Here is a 19007-nt window from a genome sequence, read left to right as displayed (position 1 = left end):
CATGAGACCTCTGTCTCTATTAGCCTTCCAGTGGCACTGTAACCCCCAGACATGCTGAGTGCCACAACAACTAAATAAGAGGTTCCTATTAGTTTTAGAGAATTTAATATTAATGCCATCACTGTTACTTAGCCCTTTGCCTCTAAATAGCGCAGGAAGGAATAATTTGATACATTAAATGGTCTAAGAATTAACAGTGCAGCAGCAGCACTGAGCTGGTAATTACAAACTACTTGTCCTCAAAATTGGCAAGTTGGCAGCTTGCACGTGCACACAGCACACAGGAAGATGGGAGGATGAAGTGACACTCAGCCAAAACCTGAATACAGGAAATTTGTATCTGAACTGTCTCAAAAATGACCCTGGGGAAGCCTCAGCAAGGGGTGGAAAATCCATGTTATTTCAAGAGACCCTGATTTTTTCATGTACACATTTAAGGTGGCAATTTCTATGGGGTGGCAACTTCTTGAGGTGTTTGTGCCACTCGCCCTGGAAATCACTGCACTGGCTTCAGGATCCCCAGCAAGAGGAGCACACATGGGAAAGCTCAGGAGGCCAAGGGAAGCCATAGAACACCTGCAGCACCACAGCAGCTGTGGAAGGAGCTGTGCCCCCACCAGCAGGCAGGGACTGAGCCCCAGGCCAGCAGGAGCAGCTGGAACAGCAGGGGCACAGCTCAGCCCTCCACCAGATGCCAGGGGGGCTGAACCACACTGGGCTCTGCAGCCCCCAAGAGCAATCCAGGTCCCTGAGAAGGGCACAGTGACACGTGCAGGCTGGAGCACAGAGCACAGCCAGCCTTGGCCCAAGTTAAACATTACCCTTCCTCGAGAGATCCCAGCTCTCCTGCTTTAATTGCCACTCAGGAGATGTGACTGCACATGACTGTGTGTCCTGTTTGTTCTCCACCCCCCGTGCCCATCTCCAGGCAGCCTGCTCTCCCAGGAGCAGCAGGGCATCAGGGCAGGAGAGCACACAGAATGAGAAATCAAAGGCTCTGGGGCAGGAGAGCACACAGAATGAGAAATCAAAGGCTCTGGGGCAGGGGCAGGCAGAGCCCAAATACCCCAAACAATCAAAGGAGCAATCAAAGGCTCTGGGGCAGGCAGAGCCCGAACACCCCGAACAATCCAAGGCTCTGGGGCAGGCAGAGCACACCCAAAGAACAATCCAAGGCTCTGGGGCAGGCAGAGCACACCCAAAGAACAATCCAAGGCTCTGCACAGGCGCTGACACCGACGCCGGGCTGGCAGCACTGACACTTCCAAACGCTCCCAGCCCAGCGTCTGCTCCTGCGCTCATTAGCAGACAAAGGGACGGCAATTCCGGCATCCTGGACCCCCTCTGAAGGCACCAGGAATCCCAGAGCCTCAGCCCAGTGCTCATGTAGGATGAGCAAACACAGGGAGAGCTTTCGCTAGGAAAAATGATAAATAAGAATTAAATGAAAGCTTGGGAAAGCGGGGGAGAGGAAAACCAGGCAGATCCTCCCCAGCGCTGTCCTTGAAGCAGGAGGGCAGTGAAGGACATGGGCAGCTCGAGACAACTCCTCATCCCCTGGGCCATGGGAACTGGAACAGCTGCACCAGACAAAGGAAATCCTCCACTGCAGGCGAGCCCTGCACCAGCCTGGGCATCCTGCTCAAACAGGCAGCCACAGACCCGCAGGAAAATGGGACGTGGAGAGCTGCTGCCTAGGAAATGCAGTCAGCAGGGAGCTACAGCAGAGTGTCCTGCACTGGAGGCAATCCAGAATACAATCAGACCACAGCAGAGAACAGGAGACAGGTGCGATTTGGATTTTAAATTTCCATATACATCAAACACCAGCTAAATAGATTTTGAAACCATTGATTTGTTAAGTCTTTCAAATTAGGAGATTATACCCATAGGAGAGAAATTGTTAAAAAACAGCTTAAGAGTAATGGATCTACTGACTCAGTTCACACACCACAAGCTGCACTGCCTGGAGTTTTAACATCCCGCCTTTGATGGAGAAAAACAGAACAGGTTCTGTTGTTTTGACTATTCCCCTCAAAAAAAACCAAAGACCTGATTTTTCAAGCATGTTTTCCAAGTTCAGCGTGGCTGAACAAAAAGGTTTATCACATGTGCAGCCTCATGCCTGCTCCAAGGGGGCTCCAGAGGCTCTTCCAGGTCAGTGCTCTGCCTGCCACACCGGGCTGCCCCTGGGGCAGGGCTGGCAGGAGCCACATCCAGCCACGGGCCAGCACCTCCTGCTTCCACACATTTCCTTCTTCTCCAAAAGAAAGAGCACAGGGAAAGCCCTGCTCCTAGCCCAGCTCAGCCACGAGGTGCCAGGGAGGCAAACAGGGATGAAGGGCAGAGCCAGGGCAGGATTCTCACCTCTGCCTGTCCCTGTCCCCAAACATCTGCCTGTCCCTGTCCCCAGAGCTCTGCTGGGCAGGATTCTCACCTCTGCCTGTCCCTGTCCCCAGAGCTCTGCTGGGCAGGTGGGGACACTCCAGCAGCCCCCAGGCAGGGCACAGCAGGGGCACCAGGCTCACCTGAACCTGCTCACTGGGGTTAAAATGCCCAGGGACAGCCCCATCTCTGCAAGGCCACGTGGGAATAAAGCAGCTGAGCTGCCTCAGCCCCCAGAGTGCAAGGGCTGCCCTGCAGCAGGCAGGATCTGCATGGAGACCCAGGAGAGATCCCTCTGCTGCAGTACAGAATTGTCCCTGCTGTGGTTCCTCTGTGCACTGCCAGCTCCTGGGACAGCAGCCATCCCAGGGAGGGACACAGCCACACCAGCATCTGCCTGCCTTCCCAGCCCTTTCAACTCCTAAAAAATGCCCCAAGCTGGAATTCTTCCATCACGTGGGGTGACTGTTGTCCGAGATTTTCAAAGGCAGCAGCTCAGAGTTCCCTGCCAAGGGTACTCTCACCATGCAATGCCATTTAAGAGCCACAGCAGCTTGGCCTGCACAGCCAGATTACAGAGTTGTTCTTGTCTGCAATAATTAAAGGCAACACTGTGAATGGCCTCTCCAGCTGCTGTGTTTTATTGGAAGCAAAAAAGTTATCAGAGAGGATGCAACTTTGAACTTCCAAAACACAGACCATCACCTATGGATTTTGCAATAACTCTGATGTCCTAAGACATTTATGACCTTTGTCATGAGCTATGTAACCTTGGAATACACAGCATTTTTATATCATTTTTTTTCTGACAAGCAAAATGGTAATACAGCTGCTGTAAATAAATTGACTGATTCCATTATCAGTGTAGGGAATGACTTCACTAGAAAAAAATCATCCTTCTATCTCTGAACTCGTTTAACACCCAAGAGACTGTCCCTCAAACCCAGCCTGTGTGACACCTCCCTGGGTGTCAGCAATGGCATCAGTCTGCTTGGGATGCCATGAACAGAGAGAACCCTGCAGCCACTACCCCACAGAGCTGTGCTGGCACACAGCCTGTGCAGGGCAGGGACAATCCCTGTGCCTCGCCCCCAGCTCTGCCCTTCTCTCCTCTGCTGGCTTGTCCCCCCTTCCCAACCCTTGCCAGCAGTGTGGCCACGCTGGCGCCAGGCTGAGGAGAACCCCAGCCCTTATCGTGGGGGACAGAACACCCTGGTGCCAGATTGGCACCACCCTGGGCACAGCACCACCTCTGAGCTGTGCCTGAGCCTGCCAGCAAGTTACACATTAATCCAGATAAGCAGCCACGAGGCCATTGAGCCCTCAGCTGAGCCAGGGACCAGCAGTGCCACAGCCCCAGTGCCACAGCCCCAGTGCCACCCCTCCATCTGAGCTGGGTTTGTACACACAGGGAACAACAGGAGGCAAGCCCAGCAGAGCTGGCTGTGATCTGGCTGTGGAGATGGGCACAAAACACCCTGGCTGTGATCTGGCTGTGGAGATGGGGCACAAAACACCCTGGCTGTGCCTCTGTGGGCAGGAGCAGCCACAGCTGCCTCCCCCTGCCCCAAACACCAGCACTGATCTGGCTCTGCAGTGGCCTGGGGAGGGGTGAGCACACACAGGGGCACACGAGGGAACAGCAAACATCCTTCTCCTCCTTCCCTCTCTCCCACTGAAACACCTTTCAGCTCCTTGCACACAGCAGCAACTCAAGTTTGCTGAAGAGCCTTGAGTGCCTGCCAAGGGCTCTGACCACTCTCTCAGTGAAATGTGCAACAGGACAGAGGGGGAAAAATAACAAACTAATCAATCCCAGCCTGTCTGGAGCTCTGCAAGCACGAGTCAACCATACAGCTACCTGGAAAAACTGAGCACAGGGGGAATGGGAGGCCAGTGCTCCCAGGGGAGCAGAGCAGGCAGCGAGGAGGGCAGGGCTCCTCTGGGCAGGGCAGCCCCAGGGGCCCCAGGAGCAGCTGGCTGGGGCTGGTACCCCACACAGCCTGCCCACACCTGCACCTGCAGCTCACAGGGCAGAGCCCACAGCAATGCAGCCACCCCTCCACCCTGGGCAATGGGATTTTAGCTCACACCAATTTACCCACTCGAGTCACCCAGTTTGTGCAGGCTGTTTGCTTCCCCAAGCCATTACAGCTACAGGCCATCCTCCCTCGCTGTGCTGAGCCCTATAAATGCCACATTGCTCCCTGGCAGCATCCCCAGCTGGATGGGGACTTGTGACCCCTCCCCAGGCAGGGGTGACAGCCCAGGTGTGAAGGGGAGGGAGAGGGTCAGTGTCAGCCTGAGCCTGCCCTGCCACCAGCTCTGAGCACAGCAGAGCCACTCAATCACTGTGTGATTTTCCTCTTTTGATCAGGTGGAAGCAGGGTTAACCTGGAGCACCCCGAGGCTGGGCAGCCCCTGCCCCCTCCTGCCCAGCTCCCTCCATCTGCTGCCCTGCAGCCCTTCCCAGCCCCATGCACAGAACAGGCAGCCCTGGAGCTGCCCCACAGGCCAGGGACCAGCAGGGACCCTGCTGCTGAGCTGGCAACAGAACATTTACACAGCCCAAAGTCAGGCTGATGGGGAGAGTGCACACCAACAAACCTGCCCAGGCCTTGGAAACACTAAGGGATGCTGGACCAGAACCTTGCCCATAACTCCACACAGGAGTTAGGCTGATGCAAAATGGGTCTGGGCAGGAAGAGAACTGAGGCAGCACCTCATCTGCAGGTTGGGTTAGCAATAAATTAAACATGAACATTTTACACCTGGCTGTCACACAAGATGCTCTGCCAGCCCAGGGCTCAGGACACAGCCAGCAGAGATGGGCAGGCAGGACAAGGGGCCCACAGGATGGGACAGAGCACAGCTCTGCATTTCCTCCAGGGTTATTCCCACTGCAAAAACCAGGCAAAAACGAGATCTGAGAGGCAGAGGGGAGAGATGTTTGCAAAGAGCCAGGGCTGCTTCATGCAAAGGGAGGAGCAGGGATGCTGTGGGGAGCACCTGCTGCTGCCTGGACAGCCTGACTCACCTCAAAGCAGAAGCTGCCCCTACTCATCTCCCCCAGCCAAGCCTTTGGGTGGGCTGCTTTCAGTTCCACAGGCAGTGCCCACAGACACATTCACAGAGGGACAGCTGTGACTGTGTGTGCCATCCCTGCAGCAAATGGCAGCAAGACAGAAACAGGTTCCTGGAATAAACTTCTCCTTTTAAGAAAAAGAGATGGTAATTTGAATAACCAGTGTATTTTTGACAGCTTGCTGAACTACACCACCTCATTGCACACAGGAGAAGCAGAGCAGAACATCCTCACAGCCCACAGACACAGCCAGGGCACCCCAGAGCCCCAACACAGCTCTTGTGGCAAAAACCCCAATTCTGCAGGGGAGGGACACCACACACCTTGCAAAATGCACTCTGCAGGCACTGACCAGCACAACAGTTCACTGGCAAGTAATTCCACACTCTAATACCTGCCTGTAGGACAGTTCCTAACCGTGGGCTCCCTCTGCACAGGCAGGAGTGCCTGGGGCTGGCACAGCAAGAACAGCCCCTGCATCACTGCCCTGCTGCCAAAGCCCTGCCAGGCAAGGGCAGAAGAGGCCCTGGTGAGCCCCAGTGCTGCTGGCAGCCACTGCAGGGACAGCAACAGAGAGGCTGGTCCTGCTGCAGAGCCACACAGGGGTCAGAGCTGCTTTTCCAGAAGGTGGAACCTGGCTGCCAAATGCCAGAGCATCTCACTTAGTGCCTGCATCAAACTCCATGTTTCTGGGAATATAGAAAAGGAAGCCTTTTCCCCCAAATCCTCCATGATGGTCAATGACTAACAACACCCTCACACTCCTGCCTCCACACAGCCTCAGACATCCCCAGTCTGGTTTTGCATTTGGTCGCTGTGCAGTGAAAGCTGCCTGCTGAACCTCCAGCTTCTTCGAAAGCACAGCCTGCCACAGGCTGAGCAATATTCCTACTCAATGGCAGGTCCCCAGGCTGGCATTTCCAGGGGCTTTGATCCATTCCAAGTAAGGCAATCAGCTTAGCCCTTGATTAAATACAGAGCATAATCCACCTCAATCTCGTTAGCCGTGCAGCGAGCTGCTCGCCGCGCCACTTGTGGGTGGCACTTGTGTCACCGTGGGGCTGTGGCACTGGAACGTGTCCCCTGGGCATGGCCTGGGCAGGCAGCAGCACTGGGGCAGCATCCTGGGGGCTCAGGATGCAGCAGCTCACAGAATCCTTCTGCAAGGAGCACCCACGGGAGGCTCCTGCCCCCTCCCAGCTGGCAGGCACAGGGAGGGTGCCCAGGGCACTGGGGGCCCAACAGCCAGCAAAACCCTTAAAAAAACCAAAAAAACAGGAAAAGAGAAATCCCTGACCCTGAGCAGGGAGCCAGGCTGCAGCACAGCAGGAGGATGCTGCAGCTTTGGGGGAATTTCACACCACAGCAGTTTTCCCTTCCTGGGAAGGAATTAATCAGCAGCCCAGCACTGTGGAGCCTCTCAGAGCAGGAGGGTGCTGAGGGGGAAGCACACCAAGGGCAGCCTCTCCCCTGCCAGCCAGGAGCCTGGCCAGGTGAGCTGCAGGTGTACAGCTGAGGGTGCTCTGGCCAGTTCCTGCAGCTGAGAGAGCAGGGAAAAGAGCCCCTTCCCTGCTGGCCCAGAGCAGGCACCCTGTGGGGAACCAGGCACCTGGGCAGCCTGGCAAAGGGAAACCCCCCTTGCCCAGGTGAGCCCCATCCCCTCTTGCAGGGCTCTGGGATCCTGTGCACAGGTGAGTCTTGCCCAGGCAGAGCTCTGAGCTCTGCCCATGAGGATGCACTGGGAGCACCCCAGCAGCTGCTCCCCTCCCACCAGAGTTATCCTGGGACAGACAGGAGAGATCTGCTCTTGAGATCACAGTGGAGGTGACCCTTAAATCTTTACAAGGCAAACTCCCTGACAAGGGCAATTGCTGCCTATTTCCCTCCAGGTTTCAGACCCAGCAGGTGAGCACTGGCTCTGCATGCAGGTGACCCACTGGGGGCTGGTCTCAGCCCGAGGCAGGAGCCTGCAGATCTCTGTTCCACGCTGCATTAGCAACTCCAGCACTTCCTGCAGCAGCCAGGCACGTTTCATCAGCCACTGGAAGGATTTTAAGTTAATTTAACCCCATTAACACATTATGTGACTTCTGTTATCCCAATTACCCTCAAAAGCCCAGGTATAGATCTTGAGGAGAGTGTAGGGAGCAGGAAAAAAAAATATTTAAAAATTAGTAAGGAGGGGAAAAAAAAAAAAAAAGAAAAAAAGAGTCTTGGGCACAATCTGAAAACACAGTTTCAGGCAGATTAGGAAAAAAACTTCACAGGACTTCAAACAACGAAAAAAAAAGCAGCCAGCAGAGGCAATATCTGCTTCCACCCAAGACCTGCCAGGAAGGCTGAGCAGGGCTCAGCAGCCACCAGCTGCTGTAACAGGAATGGGGATCTTGGCATGGGGACCCTCCCCCAGGCCAGGGCAGGACAGGCTGCCCGCAGAGCAGCTGGATGATAAATGACAGCAGTTGAGCACTGCAGGGGCATTTCACTGCTTCAGAGGCTGCTGCTATAACAATCTTCTCTGACTCAGCAGCTGAAAGGGACGCCGGGAAGGAAGCACCATAAAAAAAAAGTCATGCATTATTAATATGGACTCTGGCAGCAAGACATGAGTTGGAAAAACACTGAGGGGGGGGAAAAAATGACTGCAGAATAAGAGTGAGCTGCATGTGAGGAAGCATTTCCCATTCCTGCAGGAGTGGGGGCCACCCTGTGCCCTCCAGGGTCCCCAGCTCCGAGGGAGCCCCGTGTTTGCTGGCAGAACTCAATACCCACGGGCTCTGCCTCAGCTCAGGCTGTGCAGAAACCACCCTGAGCCCTGGGCACGGCCCCCACTCCTTCCCAGCACTCTGGGCTCTCCTGCCCTGGCACACGGCTGCTCCAGCAGTTTATTTTGATTTACCTGTGCTCTGAGCATCGCCTGCTGGCTCCCCACAGCTGCCCTGCACCCCAGCCCTGCTGCCACACAGGGCACCCAGCAGGCACTGATACCTTCCCTTTCCTGCCAGCTACACAGGGGGAAATATCTGTTTGCACTTGACTACCTGGTGCACTGCAGTGTTTGCTTTCCTCCTCTATTCCAACTGCTTTGTACAGGTTTTTTTGGAGGCAATTTATAAACATGAACGTTCATACAGCCATCTTCTCCTCTTCCCACCCAAAATCCCAGCCTGCTGCTGTGGGGTGACACCATCAATCCAGGTGTGTCACAGGCACCCCAGGGCTCTGCCAGCCAGAGCAGGCAGTGCAGGGAGCCCCAGCCCCACTCAGCAGGGAGAGAGCACAGCCCAAAATCCCAGCCCTGCTCCCAGCCCAAAATCCCAGCCCAGCCCCCAGCCCAGCCCCCAGCCCAGCTCTCCAAAGCAAGGGAGGTGCCAACACAGCACCAGGTTTCAGAGTCTGCTTTGATAATTTGTATGGCAATAGCATTCAATAAAACCAATTATTTTGCCATAAAACTCTGCAGACATGCAAACAAGCCCTGGCCAAGCTGCTCACACCACAGCCCAGCCCACAGCAGTCTTCTGCCTGAATTTGCCTTTTGCCATCATGTGTGCAGTGGCATCCTCCATGCAGAATTAGTTCCCAGCCTTCCCCTTTCAGGTTGGAAAGGCAGAGGGAGGGAGCAGCTTCACAGGGGCTGTCTCACACAGCCCAACCATCACAAAGGCACGTGCCTGCTCACTGGAGCAGGAGAACTGCAGGAGACAGCACAGGCTGCACCAGCAGGGGAGACAGGCACAAACCACAGGGAAAAAACACGGTCCTGTTTGACCTCACATCCCCTGGCAGCAGCTCTTCCCTGCCTCAGGGGCTGGGGACAGGCATGGACACCCCAGCCTGGTCGCCTGTGCTGCAGGGGGGCTGCCAGACCCCAACAGCATCTGCAGAGGGGCCCAGGATGAGCACCCAGCTGAGGGCACGGCTCCAGAGAGGTTTGTGCCAGCCCATGGATGTCACACACACCTGCAGGCTGACAAAGGGCAGGACAGTGACCTTTGGGAGTGACACACGGTGACACACAGCTCCCAGCTCCCCCCACAGCCAGCAGAGAGGCAGGAGCCCAAACCCAGCCTCTCACACCCTGCACAGACACTCAGGGCCTCGAGAAAGCAAAGTGTCACACGAGGCACACTGAGCCTTGGGGCTTTACCAGAAACACCAGAGTCACTCCAAGCACGGTGGATCCCCCAAACACATCCCCTAGCCCAGGTCCCCCCTTCAGCTCAGCAAGTGAGCCCCAGGAAATCCCTTTTACACTGAAAGGAGGAGCCCGTGGCCCTGCCCATGGTACCCCACAGCACTGCAGCACCCACGGGGACACCTCCCACCAGGACAGGGGACATGAGGGGACATGAGGGGACATGTGCCACCCGCTGCCACCCCGGGACCCCTCCAAGCAGCAGATGAGGATGGCCCAGGGCTCTTCTGCCGGGCACTGACATCACCCTCAGCTCTCCAATCCACCTTTCCTTTCAAAATAAGAGCAGCTCCAGAGTAATGCTGAAAGCCCTGGTGGTTTTCATGTTATCTATTTCACATTTCCCAAAAAAACCACACCCGCCACCGTCTCTCAAAAATTTCTGATTTGGGCTTATCTTGCATTTCAACAGCACAGTCCACTATACATTTTCCCCTCTGTCTCTCCAAAGAGAACTAATCCCCAAGGTATTTAGGGCTAGTGCTAGAAAAGCTTCAAACACACATTAACCACCCTAAAGCATCCGTGTTCAAGATGCTGCCAGCCAAAACCACAGCCAGAACACTGAATGCAATGCAGAAGAAAAGCCTGTATGGAAATAAACTTTACTAAAATAACCCAGCAAAGGTTTTGTCAAAGTAAATACACACATTGTATTGTGACAATGATGTTTTAAAAATAAAGCTGCTCAGGGAGGGCTGTTCTTGCTCTGTACAGCTTCTCCTCCAGCCCCTCACCCTCAGTGCTGCCACAGGTGAGCACAGGGCTCTGCAGAGCCAAAGGACACTGGCCACACCACCACCACTCTGCCACCCTTCACATTTCAGTCAAGATGAAGAATTTAAAGACTCCACGTGCTTGGATATTTAAATCCACCAATTGTAGCAGCATTCAAATGGGATCAAGTGCAAACACACAGCTCCCCAACTGCTCATCTCCATCCCCTGCACTGCTCCCCAGGGGGTTCATCATACCCTGCAGAGCAGATGCTGCCTGAGTTAATGCAATTAATGAGTCCACCTGGAAGGGAGGCAGAGGAGCAGCTCAGGAAATGCAGAGCAGTGTCAGAGCCCTGATCTCCACCAGAGCCAGCAGCCACCAGGGCTGGGCTGCTGAGCCCTGGCCTCCCAAACCCTCAAAGACCATGGGCTGGCAGCATGGGTGGGTTTGCTCCAAGGTCTGCTCTGCTACAGACCACTGAAGTTTTGAAGCACTCAATGTGCAGGATTGAACCAGTACCTGGAACCTTTTGTGTCTGCCAGGACCTTCCAGAACCAGGCTCCCAGAGACACAGGGATGGAACAGGAACTCCTCACACAATCTGCAGTTGCAACACCCAGAGAGCCACCAGCAAAATAACCCAAACCAGACGTGCCTGACAAACAGCACAGGTGCTCACAGGCAAAGAAAACCCAGTAATTCATCTGCCCTCACAGAAACCCTGTAATGTGTTAGCCCTGAGCACGGGGTGGTCTCCATCCACTGGGATGCACTGGCCCAGGAGCAGCTGGGTGGGACAGGGCTGGTCCCCAGCCCTGCCTCCTGGGACCCCCTTTGCTGGAAGAACCTGGTGCTGCCAAAGGAATTCCACAGGATTTCCCACAGCTGCCACCAGGCTCCTTCTGCTTGTGGCACAGGAATTCCCGAGTTCTTGAGGATTTCCCACTACCCCAGTCACTGCTGGATCCAAGGACTGCAATATCCTCATGGGCACACTGTGGAGCCAGGCTGCTCCTGAGCAAGGAAATGCTGCTTGGCAGATCCTTTGGGCAGAGAGAGTGAGGGAGGGCAGTGCTGCTGTGCTCCACAGACACCACACTGCTCGTGCTGCCAGGGCTAGGACAGCACAAACCTCATCTCATCACTCCAGGCTGCACCTCCACCCTCTGCCCCTGCTCAGACAGCAGCCAGGCACCCAGCAAACTCTGGGCAACTCAACCCTTCCCACATCCCCAGCTGGGACAAGCTGCCAGCAGCAAAACCTTTTGCCATTTTCCCCCAGAACACCTCTGTGCTAAGATCTGCCAGGCTGATGCATTAAATGACCAAACTGGATCAGGCACCTTTGGTGATAAAATACTGTTCCAAAAGTGACAAACCAGCAGCTGTTGGTTTGTTGCTCTGCTGCTCACACAGCCTGACAGAATAATGCTTCAAAGCCCTCCTGCCTAGCAAAATCAAGTTCTTGTTCCACAAATATAATTCAGGGCTGGTGGTGCTGCCTTCATGCCCTGTATGACTGGTTGGGAGCAATTCCTGATAAGTTTGGAGGAAGTAAAGCCAAACTGAATTACAGCTCTCTCTCAAAGGTAACAATCTTTCACCCAATAATTTAAATTCTTTACATCATTTTCCTGCATCAGATCCAAACAAGTACGACTCCTGTGGAAATCTAAGTTTAAAAAATAAAATTAAATAAAGAGGCTCCAGCATCCATGGAGATGGCAAAGGAAAAGCCAAGAGCTGCTACCTGAGCACCAGGAAGAGCCCCTGTGAGCCCCCTGAGGCACACAGCAGCCACCCTCCACAGCAGGACCTAGTCCAAGCTCTGAGAAGTTCCCACTGCTGCAGTCAGAGGTACCAAGATGAAATAACTTGCAGCTTGAAAAAGCATTACTGCTTTCAGCTGCAGGAGGAAATTCCCTTGATTTCCTAGGCCCTGTTCAAGGAGAATAAAAGCAGACACTGGTAGGAAAGCTGTATGAGCTGCCACCATGTGAAAACTGGACACAAGGGATGACCCCACATCCCATGGAGGAATTCAGAGGCAAAGGAGGAAACAGGAACAGCTTCCCAAGGTGCTCCATCTCCATGCCAGCACCCTCTTTGTGCCCACATTGCTCCAACAGCAGGGTCTGGGCACAGAGTGACTCTGGCAAGGCCATTTCTCCACTCCCAGCTGGGGAAGGCAAGAGGCACAAAGAGCAACTGTGCCAGGAGGGCAAGAGCCCCAGTGCCAAGAACAGCCCCTGCAAAATAACCTGTCCAGGTGCCCCCTGACCTCCACAACAGGACAAAACTGTCTGCCCAGTGCCAAGCTCTGTTTTTTCCAAGATGAGGGCAGTGTGAGTTCTTGAGTGAAAGCCCAGCCTGCCCTGCAGCCCTGCTGGTCCCTGAGCTCTGGGCACAGCAGTGAGCACAAGGGCACAGCAGCACCCCCAGCCCCTGCTGCTGCAGGGCCCCTCTGGGCACCAGGGCAGCTCCTGGAGCCTGCAGCCCCTGCAGCCCCTGCAGCCCCCACAGCCCCTGCAGCCCCCACAGCCCCTGCAGCCCCCACAGCCCCTGCAGCCACCACAGCCCCTGCAGCCCCCACAGCCCCTGCAGCCCCTGCAGCCACCACAGCCCCCACAGCCCCTGCAGCCCCTGCAGCCACCACAGCCCCCACAGCCCCCACAGCCCCTGCAGCCCCTGCAGCCCCTGCAGCCACCACAGCCCCCACAGCCCCTGCAGCCCCTGCAGCCACCACAGCCCCCACAGCCCCCGCAGCCCCTGCAGCCCCTGCAGCCACCACAGCCCCCACAGCCCCTGCAGCCCCCACAGCCCCCGCAGCCCCTGCAGCCCCTGCAGCCCCTGCAGCCCCTGCTGATGGCTGCAGAACAATTGGCCACCTCATCCCACACACAATGGCCACGATGAGACAGACACACACTGACCGGGCACACAGTGCCAGGGGAGAGGAGAGGCTGTGTGCCTGTGCCAGGCTGGACCCTGCACTCACCTGCCAAGGTGGCCACTGCAGCCCAGCAGGGCAATTGCCAGGGGGCTGTGTGGGGAGGGCAGGCAGCTATTGGACGTGAGAGCTGGGATGGAGGCAGCACTGGCTGTTTACATTGGATTGCCCTGCACAAACCTGAGGCCACAAGGACATTTCAGTTCTGTAGGAGGAAGCCTTGGTGAAGAACAGGAATGAGAGCACCACCTAAACCCAGGCACAACACAAAAGTAAGGCCCAAAAGCCTGGACTCCCTGCAGGAGCCAAGCATGGCTATTTGCTGACAGTAAACATGAATTTCTTCTGCATTTCCGTCTGGAGCAGACTGCTGGGTTACCTGGGCTGCGAGGACCAAACACCAGGTCAATCAGCACTGGGCAGGCAACTCAGAACCAGGCTGGGCTCCCCTTCCCATCTCCAAAGGGCACCAGGAGCAGCTCTCCAGCTTTTCCAGCTGACAAACATGCCAGCTCCACACCAATGCGCTGAGACAGCACCCAGAAGTGCAACTGTCCCAGTTTCCTCCTGGCACTGGCGCACAACTGCCTGAGCACAGCAAGCCTGGGCAGCCAGCGAGATTCCCCCACAGCCAGGGGGCCTGGGGACAGCACCCCCTGCACGGGGAGAGCACCCCCTGCCACGGGGAGAGCACCCCCTGCCACGGGGAGAGCACCCCCTGCCACGGGGAGAGCACCCCCTGCCCCTGGGGACGGGCTCCAGCCCTGGGGACAGCACCCCCTGCCCCGGGAGCACTGCCAGCCCAGAGGGGCTGGTGCTGCCCAGGCTGCCCCAGCTGCTGACCCCAGGGCAGGGCTGGCTCTCCAGACCCTTCCCAGCAGCCGTGGCACCAGGCAGACAAAAGCCCTTCCAGGCTTCAGCTGGTTCAAGCTCACTTGCAGCTTCAGGTCTCATTTATTTGGATTTTTTTCTTTTCAACTGAGGTACAATCAAGGAATGGATTCATCACTTTCCTGCCTGTGGTTCAGCCAATGAACTGCAAGTCTTTCTCCAGCCACTTCCCCAGCATGCCCTACCAGGGATGGGCTCAGCACAGACAGAGGTTTTTCCAGGCCCTCAGTGGCCATGGAGGAGCAGCCCAGCCCCACTCCACACACTGAGGCAGCAGCAGGCAGGACAAATGCCCCAGAACTCTCTGCTGACATTATCTTTCCATCACCCACATGTGGTTGATTCATGCAAATCCCCAGCTCTGCTCATGTCCTATCTCAGTCTCCCTTCTCCCAAGCTTCCTCTCATCACTGCAGCCTGGAAACAAACTCCCTCCAAGTGCTGAGAGGATTAGCCCAGCCATCCCAGGAATACCGGGCTGGGCTTTCATGATGAAACATTTTTGGCTGGAAGAGGAAGAAAATGAAAAAAAAGCAAGGAAGCAGATCTTCTGTCACCTGATGAGAAGATGACTCAGAACATCACTGACATCCATGGGCGGGTGGGGACAGGGACCACTAACACCTCCCTGCCTCCTCTCTGGGCATCACAGGTAGCAAGAACACGGGGTGGGACGTGACCACGTTATCTGAGCTCCACACAGGGAAAGGCCTCTTGGCACAGAACCTGTCTCAAACATATTTATACCCTACACCATCTCTAAGACTGGTGACCATGCAGAAATAACATGGAATTAACGAGAATATTCTTTAAAATGGAACAAAGCCATCCTTATGAGAGAGATTTCCTTCTAGAAGCGCACTTCCACCTGGGCCCCAGGACGCTCATCCTCAGCCACCATTCCCTGTGCCTGCCCCACGAAGGGCTGCAGGAGGCACTGGAGGCAGAGCACTGGCCCCAGCAGCACGGGCCAGGCTGTGCCCACGGAGGAGCAGGCAGGTCCTGTGACCACCCGTGTGAAACCAGAGGCCAACAGAGGCAAGAGAGGGGCTCAGCACCCCCAGCCAGCCCGTGGGACAGTGCCCAGCAGCTTGGGGACCTGCCCATGGGGACAGCAGAGCCCTGGGCCACCATGGCGAGGCTCAGCACGCACTGCCTCACTTGGGATGTGCCCAGGACACGAGCAGGGCTTCCCATGCCAGCCAACCCCTGCTCAGCCCTGGGAAAGGCTCCCAAAGCCCAGAGGCAGCCACGGGACATCGTCTGTAAATAAAAACCCACAGAAGTCACCTTGAAAGCACACAGAGATCTCCTTGGGATGTCCAAGATAGGAATGGCACGAGCAATACCAATGACATTTCAAGGAGAAACTCCGCATTTCTTTGGAAAGGGCTGTTTCTATAGAAATAAATTGTTGCCGAAGTTTGGTTGAAGGCCAAACCACGAGCCTTGGCTCCTCGCAGAAACGAGATACACCGTATGAAGAGAACAGATGCTTTCCGGGCACAAGCCTTGCCGTAGCTCAGCGGAGATGGACAGGCAGCCCCAGCAGCACCGGGTGCTGCCCATGCTGACACACGGCTTCTCCAGCTCCCCGCGAAGCTATGACAGGGAACACGGCAACGAGAGCGCTCTCCTTCTAAAATACACACTCCTCATCTTCCCACTTGACAATCGGAGTAGGATTTCCGCCAGGGAGCACGTTCAGATCACAAGCACTTGGACAACACTCCACTACTTCCAAACAAACTCCGGGGCGGGCAGCAGGCAGGAGCGGCCCCGGCAGCGCGGGGAGGAACCGGGGACCCGCACCGGGGGCAGCGCCCCGGGACCCGCACCGAGAGTGCCCCGGGACCCGCACCGGGGGCAGCGCCCCGGGACCCGCACCGAGAGTGCCCCGGGACCCGCACCGAGAGTGCCCCGGGACCCGCACCGGGGGCAGCGCCCCGGGACCCGCACCGAGAGTGCCCCGGGACCCGCACCGAGAGTGCCCCGGGACCCGCACCGGGGGCAGCGCCCCGGGACCCGCACCGAGAATGCCCCGGGACCCGCACCGGGGCAGCGCCCCGGGACCCGCACCGAGGATGCCCCGGGACCCGCACCGAGAGTGCCCCGGGACCCGCACCGAGAGTGCCCCGGGACCCGCACCGGGGGCAGCGCCCCGGGACCCGCACCGGGGGCAGCGCCCCGGGACCCGCACCGGGGGCAGCGCCCCGGGACCCGCACCGGGGGCAGCGCCGCCTCCCGCGGCCGCGCCGGCGATGCGGACGCGCTGCCCGGCCCCGGGCACGGCGGAGCCGCACCGGGAGCGCCGGGCCCGGCCGCCCCTCGCCGGGGATGCGGCGGCCCCCGGGCCGGCCGGGCGCGGATTACTCAGCGTTTCCAGCGGAGCACGGCCCCCCCGCCCCGAGCCCCGGCCCCGCCGCTTACCGATGCCCGGCGCCACATAGACGAAGTAGAGGAAGGAGGAGGAGAGCGAGAAGAGGAAGAGCGCGGCCAGCAGCGAGCGCCGGGGCAGCAGCCGCCAGGCGCCGCGGGGGCCGCGGGGCCACCGCATGGCCGATGCGGCGCCGCCGCCGCCCTGCAGCCGCTCGGCCGCCTCACATGCGCCGAGGCCCGGCGGGAGGCGCCGCGCCGGGGCCGCTCCGAGCCGCCGCCCGCGCCCAGCGCCGCCGCATGAATGTGCCGCGGCGGGGCGGGCCGGCCGGGGCGGGGCGGCGAGCGGGGCGGCGAGCGGGGCGGGCCCGCGGCGAGCCTGCACCGAGCGCCGCTGCACCGAGCCCCCGCCGAGCCCCCGCCGAGCCCCCTGACCCCGAGCCCCCTGACCCCGAGCCTGCACCGAGCCTCCGCACCGAACCCGCTGACCCCGAGCCTGCACCGAGCCCCGCACCGAGCCTCCGCACCGAGCCCCCTGACCCCGAGCCCCCTGACCCCGAGCCCCCGCCGAGCCCCCTGACCCCGAGCCCCCTGACCCCGAGCCTGCACCGAGCCTCCGCACCGAGCCCCCGCCGAGCCCCCTGACCCCGAGCCCCCTGACCCCGAGCCTGCACCGAGCTCCCGCACCGAGACCCCGCCGAGCCCCCTGACCCCGAGCCTGCACCGAGCCCCGCACCGAGCCTGTACCGAGCCCCCTGACCCCGAGCCTGTACCGAGCCCCTGTACCGAACCCCGCACCGAGCCAGTACCGGGTCCCGGGGCATTCTCGGTGCAGGTCTCGGGGCGCTGCCCCCGGTGCGGGTCCCGGGGCACTCTCGGTGCGGGTCCCAGTACCCCCAGTACCCCGGCCCCCGACAATGGCCCCAAGACTGGCTGCAATGGGCCGGGACACCGGCAGCGGTCAAGGGACACTCAGCAGTGGCTGAAGGCGGCCGGCCGTGGTCCCAGGGAACTGTCCTTGGGCACAGGACACCCGGCCATGGCCCTGGGACACCCATCAATGGCTCAGGACACCCGGCCGTGCCCCGGGGACACTCAGCCATGGCTCAGGGCACCCAGCCCCAGGACAGGGCTCCCCCCTGCCCAGCCCACCCACAGCAGGGGCTGTTGGAGCAAGCACCGGGTGCCCCCGGGTGTTGCGCAGGGTGGATGGAGCCAGGGGAAGGTGATGGTACCTGTGCAGGTGTTGTGCAGGGTTGTGGAGCCAGGGGAAGGTGATGGTGCCTGTGCAGGTGTTGTGCAGGGTGGATGGAGCCAGGGGAAGGTGATGGTACCTGTGCAGGTGTTGTGCAGGGTGGATGGAGCCAGGGGAAGGTGATGGTGCCTGTGCAGGTGTTGTGCAGGGTTGTGGAGCCAGGGGAAGGTGATGGTGCCTGTGCAGGTGTTGTGCAGGGTGGATGGAGCCAGGGTAAGGTGATGGTGCCTGTGCAGGTGTTGTGCAGGGTGGATGGAGCCAGGGTAAGGTGATGGTGCCTGTGCAGGTGTTGTGCAGGGTGGATGGAGCCAGGGGAAGGTGATGGTGCCTGTGCAGGTGTTGTGCAGGGTTGTGGAGCCAGGGGAAGGTGATGGTGCCTGTGCAGGTGTTGTGCAGGGTGGATGGAGCCAGGGGGGTGAAGGTGTCACGATCAGTGCAATAATCAGCATGACCAACAGCCCAGCTGGTTACAGAGCAATTAGGTAGTTTTGCACACATTTGTGGGCAGCTCCCCTGGTGTGTGTAGGAGGAGTTGGAAGGAGATATGGAGATGCCTGAAAATGAAAATATGGGAGACCAGAAACACCATGCTTATTGAGGGAGCCAGAAGTAGCTGCAGAGCAGATGGGGCCCAGCCCAGAGAGGACTGGTTTTTGCCTTGTTTATGATTGCAGACTTTGCTCGGGGGAGGCTGGAAGGAGAGATAATTCCTAATTCACCAACAGATAGTGCTGAGAAAACCAAGCCCAGGCTCTTGGCAGGAAGCAAGGCTGTGGGCCAGACATGGTGGGCAGCAGAGGCAGAGCAGTCCCAGCATTAATGGGCTGTGGGGCAGGAGATGGGGACAGGCCATCTGCCAGGACATGCCCTGTGTGTCCCTCCAGACACACATCCCAGGGATGAGTCTCTCCCAGGCAGGGAGTGAAGCATTGCTCAACCCAAACTTCTGATCCCAAACACAGGGACTGCTGGGCACCAGCCCTGTGCCAGCCTGGTACCAGACCCTGGGATAAAGGATGCTCCAGGTATGGCTGTGTGTCACAGTGACCCCTGGAAGGCCTGGCCCCCCTTCCAGCCTGCATGCAGTAAGACCAAATAAAGAAAACAGTTCCCAACGTTCAACAAATGGGACACAAGCAAGCTCCTC

At 58.0% G+C, this 19007-nt stretch overlaps 1 protein-coding gene across 1 annotated transcript in view; it reads right to left on the bottom strand.

The window, feature by feature from the left end:
* Positions 1-16932, bottom strand: part of B4GALT5 (beta-1,4-galactosyltransferase 5) — a 32858-nt gene extending 15926 nt beyond the window's left edge. The window contains exon 1 of the mRNA XM_079321749.1: positions 16660-16932. Coding sequence (XP_079177875.1) covers positions 16660-16786 — 127 coding nt within the window. The 5' untranslated portion in view covers positions 16787-16932. The remainder of the gene's footprint in view (positions 1-16659) is intronic.
* Between the last annotated feature and the right edge of the window lie 2075 nt (positions 16933-19007).

This window comes from Erithacus rubecula (assembly GCF_903797595.1).
Source record: "Erithacus rubecula genome assembly, chromosome: 18".
Lineage (NCBI taxonomy): Eukaryota > Metazoa > Chordata > Aves > Passeriformes > Muscicapidae > Erithacus > Erithacus rubecula.
The sequence above is the reverse complement of the archived record's forward strand: the minus strand, read 5'-3'. Positions and strand labels throughout refer to the sequence as shown.